Below are 9,692 nucleotides of genomic sequence, written 5' to 3'. Positions count from 1 at the left end.
TTAAAAATATATGTATATGTAATAGTGTGCTTCCTGAGGGCTCATAATGTCCTAATTCTAAGAGAACACAAATGGTATCAAAGACAACCTTCAAGTGCACACGTGTGTGCAGGTGCATACAGTTGGGTGCTGGAGAAAAACAGAACATGAAATTTACTCGGTTTAAGAATCTTCCTCTGCAAATCCTCACACAGTCATGTGTGAGGCTCTCTGGATGTTTCTTTCCCTGGCTAAGTCCCACACCGGCCGAGCCTCTGTCTGGCCTGTATCTGCAGGCTTGTGCGACCTCCCAGCGCCGGCTCCCTGCACCTGATGCGGCGAGGCTCACCCTCCCGCCGAGGTGCTACACTGTAACTAGCACTTGGGTAACAATACTGGAAACACAATGTGCCAATACCTCAAATGACTTCACTGCTGCTTAGGGAATATTCACACACTGATCCACTGGTGCTCATGAGGCATTCCCTTACCTGGGCTGAAAAGCAAAAATCCGAAGTTTACAAGTAAAACAGACACCATAAAAGCGTGGGCACAGATTTATTGCTGTCTCATTTATTATTTAATGCAGAGTCCATGTTTTCTGAGTAATGGTAATAAGATGTCCAAAATTCAACATTATTAAACATTCAAACAGCAAAATAGGTGGAAAGAAGCCCTCAAATGTTAATCCTCTATCTGGTGGAACAACTCGGGATGGAGGCTACCGCGCTGGTCATCTTGATTTGTGAGGAGAACCGGACCCTCCGACACGGGGGGTGTCGGCCAACCGTGAGGCACCGGAGAGAGCGCGTTTGTCACCCTTGGACATGTCTGGGGAGACCTAAGATGCCCTCCAGTATGAAAATCCTTCCTTTGACCTCGGGCTGAAAGAGATGCCTACTGCTGAGAGGGTCACAAGAAGGCCCTGTGGACTAGGGCGGACTACCATGACGAAGGCCAGAGCGATCCTGCTGTCAGAAAGGGCCCATCCGGAGAGCGCTCGTGCAGAGGCCTCACCGGGGCCCCGACGAGGCCACGCCAGCCACAGCGGCTCTCTGCTTGTTGAAGGCCCAGGGTTCTCATCCTCCTGAGGGAAGGGGTCTCCGTGGTGTGACTAATGTTCAGAACACACTTCCCAGCTCTGAAAAACTGCGCTCAGCTGCCATCTATCTGATTGCGATTTCAGGCTGATGGCTTTTTCCAAAGTCCCAGGATCTCTGGCACCCATGACCCATGACAATCCTGATGTACCTGGCTACTTCCGTAGGGAACACGACTCCCGAGGGTGGACACTCAAAGGGACTCACAGCTGCTTTGCATCACACAACAGCAAAAATAAATACCCGGCTCTAAGAGGGTGACAAAAGCCCACAAAGAAATAAACATCTCAGAGTCTAAAAATGCAGGTCGCTCACTAGCAACACTTGGTTTGAGCCTAAAAACTGGTGATTTACCCATAAAACATTTATCTACAATGACTTTGATTGATACTTAAGGACCAAGTAAAAAATGAAAACTATTTTTTTAAAAAAGACAAACTTCAGTAAATACCCAGGAGAGTGCTAAATTCAAGATGTCCTAATGGTTCTCTGGGGCTTCCGTGGCCAAAACAGACAGGGGCAGGCTGCATGGCCTGCTGGGGACCAGAGGGTGTGGTCCCACAAACCCGCCGTGGAAGAGCGATGGACCCACATCTGAGCCAGAGGACTCATCTAGAGCCCTCCCGGCCCTTGCACTTCCACAGGACTAACTGACCTTTGCAAGCACAGTGATGCTGAAAAACGAAACAACAAGGAAACATGAAGGTGCGTTTATTCACATTCATGCCACCTAAACCTACTGGGTACAGTAAAAGGGACTGAAGAAGGGACGAACTGCAACCTAAACAACAACAAAAACACTGGGACCTCCATCCCCATGACTTGCAAGTTCTAGTTCAGAAGTCTGCATGCTGGCAAGCCAGCGTCCTCCCTGAGAAGCACGCGTCATGCCTTGTCCTCTCCCTCTGGCATCCTCTGTCCCTCTCAGTTAAGGCCTGGACAGTGCTAGGACGGGGCCGCCGAGTCTCCCCCGGAGCCGTCTCCTCCGCCGTCAGTCGCCCGTGGGCCCGGGCCCTGCGAGGCCAGGCTCCGGCCCGCGCGGCTCTGCTGTCGTCTGCCCCCGGAGCTCCTGCACCGTCTGCAGCAGGGCTGCTCGCTCCAGCTCCAAGGCAAGGGTGGCCTGCTTCAGCTTGCTTTCACTGGTCAGAAGCTTCTCAACGGTGGCTTCCAGGCTCTGGATCCTACCATTTGCCACCTGGAGAATAAAAGAAGAGAATGTGAACAGCCGAGTGAGAACACGTAGGGGCGGGTGGGGGGCATTCCCCCCTGCACTCCACCGTGCAGCCTTGGAGACACTTTGGAGCCCTACTGTGGCAGAGACAAGCCGGTTTAGCATCAGTTCTTCCGGCCACACAGGAAGACTACATTTCCCAGGCTCCCCCGCAGGAAGGCAGGGACTTCTTCCCTGCTGCGGCTACTCTGAGATGGTTGGTGGCTTCACAGTGCAACGGGAGCCGGCCCCCGGCCCCGACGACAGGGAAGCCAGCTCTGATCCGGGCCAAGAATGCTTCAAGAACAGGAGGTGGAGCTTCAGGGACAAAGCGACTGCTGCCGGGCCACGCCACTGCGACTTGGAGCTTTATGTATCACTGCAGCGCAGCCTGGCCCAGTCGTACAAACACGCTCGTCCGTACAGACTGATGTCAGACCGAGAGGCAGACGGTTCCGCCCCAGGGGAAGGCCCCAGCAGTACCGGCCCTCTGCTCCAAAGGCCCGTCTTCCTACGGTAACCAGGCATCACCACCTCAAGGAGTACGGGCACCCCCGGGGAGCACGAGCGGGGCCAGGCAGCGTCTGCGAAGGGCCCCCCCGCGCACGGTCTCCGCCGCTCCATCTCGCTGATGCGTGCAGCTCTGCACACGTGCCCGCTTACGTGCGGTGGGGCAAATGGTACATGTATTTTTTTCTCTCTCTCATTTTCAAAACACGGGAAACAGGTTCTTGAACAAGACAACACTTGTGCCAGACAGACACCTCACGACTCAAAGTCTAGCTCCGCTGTGCCGCTGGAACACTCAAAATAGAAGGAAGAAAGGACCGAATAGAAGGAAGAAAGGACTGAGCTCCCAAGTCTGCGTGCTCACCAGGCAGGGGCGCTCACGCTGAGTGTGCACCTGCAAGGGGTGCTCTGTGATCCTCACACTCCTACCCAGGCTCAAGGCCTGGGACAGGTCCACCGCCCCCCACGGAGGACTGCTCGTGCCACCCAGCTTCGTGGTGAGTGGCTCTGCAGGACTGTCACTCTCCTCAACGAGACTGAAGCGCTCTCACGGAAAAAGCACGTCTCATCCTGTACACGAGTTGGGCCTCCCGCAGCACCTAGTTCAATGGCACTGGGTGACTCACAGTTGCTTATTATAAAAAATGTATGTCCCTTATTATTTGGCACCATTTGGTAGGTGTATGGAATCGTCTTCTATGTGCGGCTGGACAAAACAGGCGACACTTTGCTCTCCAGCTGCTAGATAACATTAAGTGTTTAACCAGAAAATTAATGGGACCTTGGTGCCTGTCTGACAACTAATAGGAACAGAACAAAGCTAGAAAACGGTCAATTTTGATACTTTGGGGAAAACTATTATATTTAACACCTATCCTTGGACTCTGAAAACTGTTAAAAAAAAAAAAAAAAAGGAAAGGAGGTGTGAGTCTTACAGAATATATATGGTCTGGCTGCAAGACAGTAAACCCATGTGACTCACGGAGGGAAACGGGAAAACGATCTTCAAGCACCTGCAAACTGACACAATGTAATCCCCGTCCCAAGGCCTGGACAGCAGCAGTGTCTTCCGAACCTCAGCGGCCCTGGCGCCCGGCAAGGCAGGGGCTCCAAATACTGGTGGGTTGGCACAGCTGCAGTCTTGAATGGTCCCTCCGCAAGACCACAGCCACTCGGTGAAAGAGAGACCATTCCAAGGAGGATGTCAGTCATGACCAATTACCGCTTGGTGCCTTTCTTGAGGAATTTCGAGATCTGAGCAGCTTTTCACAGCCTCTCTCGTCATGAAAGGGGTACAGTATCATAGAAGCGCCATGAAATTACCTGCACCCTTTACCACAAAAAAATCACACGGGCATTAGCCCAATAAACGGAACCTTCTATTTCCATACTATCTTCATGCGCCAAATGTAAGTCCAAGCTTTGTCAGAAATGTTCCTATCAGGCTCTATTTCAGAGACCTACTTTGTTTGGAAGTCACTTAAAATTACCACCTCCACTGCAGACCGTTACAGGCCAGATAAGGCTCTTTATCCCTGCGAGCCTCCCCTTCGGGGTGCAGCCAAGACATCCTGGAGATACTGTACACAAGCATATTTTCAGTTAGGACACCTCAGTCTTGGGGAAAAAAAGCTAAATTTCAGAATGTGCCTGGTGGTTAGGACTGGGCATCAAAAGCATTTTTCTTTGTTCCTCTATAGTAAATAGCCAGTAGGTCTCCTGGGACAAATCCCTGCTGGGAGGAATGCATTTTGGACAAGGGTTGATTTATTAAACTCTCAAATGCTGGCCTTTCTCATATCGCAGCCAAGCTTGTGTCTGCAAAGCAGCAACTTTCTTTCTTTTTTCCGTATTTTTTTTTTAATTTTTTTATTGTTATGTTACTCCCCATACATTACATCATTAGCTTTAGATATAGTGTTCCATGATTCATTGTTTGCAGCAACTTTCTATGGAGAAAACAAAGATGCATAGGTCAGGATGGAAGGCTTATTCTAAGGACAGCCCAGGAACACTGTAAAATACATACTTTGGGGGCAAATATGTATTTGTCTTTGCAGCAACTCAAAAATTTTTTTAAATCCCTCAGAACAATTCCTTAACATTAATAGCATTACCACCCATTCATGGCATTAAGAAAGTAGACCGTATCATTACGTTATTCTATGTGACTGGGAAAGGAGCTGTGCTCAGCAGTTAGGAACGGTGTGTCACACAGACGAGGGACTCAGGACAGGGCAGGTCAGCAGTCTGGCCGGTGCAACAGTGTGGGTGGACACAACGCTGGATTGACGAGAGCTGCACCCCCAGGCTTACCCCCATGTCACCTTTCTTGTATGCACGGTCTGTCTGCATTTCTACACATGTCCTCATCCACATTCATCCATGTTAAAATGGAAGCTTCTAGAGGGGAGAACTATGTCCCTCATTAATCAAACTTTTGTTATTTGTAGTAAGGACTCAAAAATCTTGACCATATGCTCTGGTTTGCTTTGTTAGGTAGATCTCTGTGTTACTCCCCTCCCCTAACATCCCTCCATGGACCTAGCTGGTTTCGCTCACAGAAGCCCAAGCCTTTGATTCTCTCATTATTACTCAAAGCACAATTGCTGGCATTCAGCGAACAGCCCCTAGGCATCCTGGACCCAGTTCATCGCTGGGCCTCTCTCCTAAAAGGGTTAAGTGCAGAGACAGCCTCTCAAAAAGTTCCAGGACTGTCTGACCTCAGCAAAGGATAATCTGTCTGCTCCCTAATAAAAAGGAGCAGTTCTCCTGGGATACCTTTGATCCCAACTATAAACAGACCAGGGAGAGGGGAGGTGGGGAGAGGTCCCTCAGTCATGGGAAAACCCAGCCTGCTGGTGGTTTGGTGCGCTAATGATCTACCACACGCTCGGGGCTCAGGAAGCAGCTTTATAAATATGCTCTACCTGCAGTTGTTCAAGGAGGTCAAGGTTCTGTTTGCGCAAGCTGCTGTTGGTCTTCTCTAATTTGTCCATTCTTTGGTTGTCACTGAGAGGAGAGGAATCGATAAGTTCTTCTTGAAGCACGTGGTACTCAACTTCATAGGCTTGTAATTGTTTAGAGATATCCATCTCAAACACCTGTTACATACAGAGAAGTCATCAGGCACTGAAAAAGAAAAATCACACCTACGCGTACGTGGCCATATCAGCAAGCATCCCCTAAGCACCTGCTCTGGGCCCGGTACTATCAGGGAGAAATAAGGAAAACTCCCTGCATGGAAAAGGTAACAATTCTACTTGGGAAGAAAGAACAAAAGAAGCATTGAGAACTAAACCCAAGGTAACAATAGGGACGGGTCTCTGATAATTCATTTTCCAAAAGCCCAAACCTTACTTTTTAAAAGGCTTTTTATAAAATTTATTTTTAGTTCTCATTTCTGTACAGATTTCCTTTTTCTCTGAAAATTCTATTATGTTAGACACATCAGCTGTGGGTCAAAGAGAGAGGAAAAAAACAAAACAACAGAATCACAGCCCTATTTGCCCAGTCACCGAGTCAAAGTTTAATTATAGTTCACTTGGGTTTTTAGAGTTACAAGAACAGCTAAGTAATGGAACTGTTTACTAAAAAACCCTCCTTTGCACATAAGATATGCAAAAATGAGCCAAAACCCAAATGTCGCCCACACAGATGAGTGAACATGAAACAATGCCTTCCTGCTCATAATAGTAACAGTGATCAAAAAACCACCCGCGTGAAAAACAGCCCCGAAGTGCACAAGTGCGTTGTTCATGTTTGTACTTTCTCTGAGTGAGCTGGGTGGGAGCTGCGCCGAAGATGGGGTCAGGCGCGGCCGCAGCCTCTCTCCGCAGCTGTTTCTGGGGGATCGCCCCACGGGCTGTGGCTCTGAGCACAGGACTGAAGTCCCAGAGAGGCTCTGCGTGTGGGTCTGAGCCTTCGGTCATGCTGGTTCCGTAGAAACAAGGCCAGCATCACAGAAAACACATTTAGAGGATGAAGTTAGACCTTTCAAGAGCACAAAGGAACTCTTTCCTTAAGAAAGAAATTCCGACGTAGTGAAAATCAATGAAAACCTCATTTTCCCCAACGGCGCCCTATTAGCATTCAAACATGGATGAATCCTATCTTCCCTGAAATCGATATTTCAAAAACCATGTTTACTTTCTCACCATTCCCAACAAACTTCTCTGCCTGGAGATTAATTTTTCAGCTTCCTGCTTTTCAATTTAATTCAATGGACAAGACCAATTAGGCACAAAAGTCATTCTATGCCGAAATACTACACATTGTATTGTGGTGTGCGTGCGTGTGAAAGTTTGCCATATTGATAGGCAATTCTCTGTTGTCCCTCAAAGTGACTGTGAGGTCAGCAGGGATCATCATCTCTATAGTGCAGTCAAGAAAACGGACTCAGCCCTCAAATCAGGGCTCCCCTGGCGACACCCTGAATGACCTTGAGCAAGTTACTTGACTTCTCCCGGCCTCGGTTGCTGGGCCTTGACACGGGGTGAGAGCACCCACCTCCAGCATCGCTGTGAGAATTACGTGAAGCGACTCATGGGAGTTCCCAGCACACACCTGGCCAGGTGAGTAGGTGCCCACTTAGCTAAGGAAGCTGCTTCCACGCACTTGTCATGAAACCCTCACATTCAACCTTGCGCTTCAGCAAAATTACAAAGGATGCCACACCATGGAACCTCTGAACAGCTCAAACAGCAAAAACCGCAAACATTAAAACCGAGACTGCCATGGCACTGGTGTATAATTATAAATATGATGCAGAATAAATGTACGGTTACTTCTTTTCTTCCATGGAGATTTATTTTTAAATGAGCTACTAATCTGGAAAACCTGGGAACAAAGCCTGTGGCCTTTAATACAGATTGATGACCTGCTACGGTTAATGGCTCTCCGCTGTGCACAAAGCAGTACACTCTTTCAGGGCTCCGTGAATTCCCAGGAACCATCCCGGGTCATAATCATCGCTGCTTAATTGCATCATTATCTCCCGGCTGCTAAAATACTTAGAGCCCTTGATTTTGCAGTTGTGCCCTAGAATTGATCCCAAAGCATGGAAGTATGTGGCTGGCAGAGAAAGGAGAGCCCAGGTCCTCAAACAAGGCTTTTTCAAGTTGCTGTATATATTCTACATGAGCATAATTGCAAATGGCTTCATTATCCTACCTACTCGACATGGCATAACCCTGTTAATCCATTCATCAAGTGCTGGACATCCAGTTACTTGTAAAGTTTCTGTAGTTATAAATGACAACTCTAAACATCCTCGTACATATGGCTTTTCCCATATTTTGGATTATTTCCTACGGATACGTTCCAAGAAATGGGATTACTGAGTCAAAGGGTATGAATATTTTACTGGCTTGTGATACACATCGCCAAACTGCCTCCCGAACGGGAATAACCGATGCACAACGCCATCAACAGCACACCGATGTGCCAGATACAGTCTACCCCTGGCACTGGGTACCGGCCTTAGTATGTTTCATTTTGTTAATCTAGTAGGTAGAGCATTGTATGTTATTTAAATTATGCATGAAGCTAAATATTTTCCCAGATATTTGTTTACTAGATGGATCTCCTTTTCAGTGAATTGTCTGTTTATGTTCTTGGCTCATTTGCTATTGGAGACCCAGTGAGTTCGTCTTTGCAGTCTGTGGACACTCTATGTAATGAAGCCATTAACCCTGACGTCTGCAGACTTGGCCACATACTTTCCACCTTCCCAGCCTCCAGGCCTTGCCCCCGACCCCCCGCCCCCATCTGTCCATCTCAGTGAGTTGAGCAGGGTGCCTGGGGATCGGCCACCAGGGGCTACAGTGCCTGTAGTGAATTTAAAAATTAGAAACCCAACTAAAAACTGGTCTGTTTTTTATGATCACCACATGCAAGCAATTCTAAACAATCCCAGTGGTAAGATATTCCTCCTCACTGTTCCCCACCCTTTTGGAACGGCCCTGATTGGCCTCTGGAAAAATCCCTTGTTTTCAGCCCAGCAAGCTGCCCAAAACTGCCTGAGCCGCGAGGGCTCCTCCCGGCGCAGAAGAGGCCGTCCCAACACTGGGGATTTGAGGAGCGGCTCCTGAACAAAGGAACCTTGTTAAGATTCTGGTTTCTATCCTACAAGCTCAACTAGAACAGGGAATTGTCTAGTGTGTTCAATGAAGCTGCCCATAGCAGAGCTTTTCAAATGTTCCTGTGTGTGTGTGTGTGTGTGTGTGTGTGTGTGTGTGTGTGTGTGTGTGTGAATCCCCTGGGGCTCTTGTTAAAATGCAGATTCTGACTCAGCAGGCCTGGGGCGAGGCCCCAGATTCTGCATTTCTGACAAGTTCCTACAGGGTACAAGGACAGGTGCGGGTCTGGGGCCACACTCTGAATGCTGCCCCAAGGATGTTGACAACCGGCTCTTTGCCCTGTCTCCCAAAGTCCCCTCCACCTTTGTTTCCTTCCTTACACTGAAATGAGCCAGCAGACGCAGACAGCACTGGCCGTGACAAGCACAAACCCGACCTCCTCCTCTTGGTTTCTGTTTATTCCCAGGGTTTCCCCCTTGTTGGGTCAGAGGATTTTTATGGCTCATAATCAACTGACAGTTAAACTGAGGACCTGCCACAGAGACTTCAGAGACCCTTCTCCTTCTGCCCTGGGCTCTGTCAACTCTGGACCTGCCCATACTGAACCAAAGCCGCGGAGCCCTATCCGAGCTCCCTCTCTCCCCTCCTGGATGCAGGCTGTGTCCCCACTGCTCAAGCTGAGGCCATCCACAGAAAAGGCAGCGAATGAAATGGAGCCATAACGATCACAGAGGCCCACCGGGACTTTCACATACAAGACAGTATGCTCTGTCGGGTGCAGTGAATGCTCTGTCACTTGCACCCTGTGGACCT

The 9,692-nt window shown here is 48.8% G+C and overlaps 1 protein-coding gene across 11 annotated transcripts in view; it reads right to left on the bottom strand.

Annotated features, from left to right (window-relative positions):
* Positions 1–1,936: 1,936 nt before the first annotated feature.
* Positions 1,937–9,692, bottom strand: part of TBC1D1 (TBC1 domain family member 1) — a 226,314-nt gene continuing 218,558 nt past the window's right edge. For 10 of the 11 annotated variants that reach the window (XM_078068495.1, XM_036076054.2, XM_078068493.1 and 7 more), the window contains 2 exons: positions 5,730–5,903; positions 1,937–2,274 (listed from right to left, as the gene is read on the bottom strand). In XM_078068495.1, the coding sequence (XP_077924621.1) occupies positions 2,071–2,274; positions 5,730–5,903 (378 nt within the window). In that variant the 3' untranslated portion in view covers positions 1,937–2,070. Of the gene's footprint in view, positions 2,275–5,729; positions 5,904–9,692 lie in introns of those variants that run through there. The other variant, XM_078068498.1, reaches the window with a different exon arrangement.

Source organism: Halichoerus grypus, chromosome 3 (assembly GCF_964656455.1).
Source record: "Halichoerus grypus chromosome 3, mHalGry1.hap1.1, whole genome shotgun sequence".
Taxonomy (NCBI): Eukaryota; Metazoa; Chordata; class Mammalia; order Carnivora; family Phocidae; genus Halichoerus; species Halichoerus grypus.
Note: the sequence above shows the minus strand (reverse complement) of the source record. Positions and strands in the feature narration are given on the sequence as shown.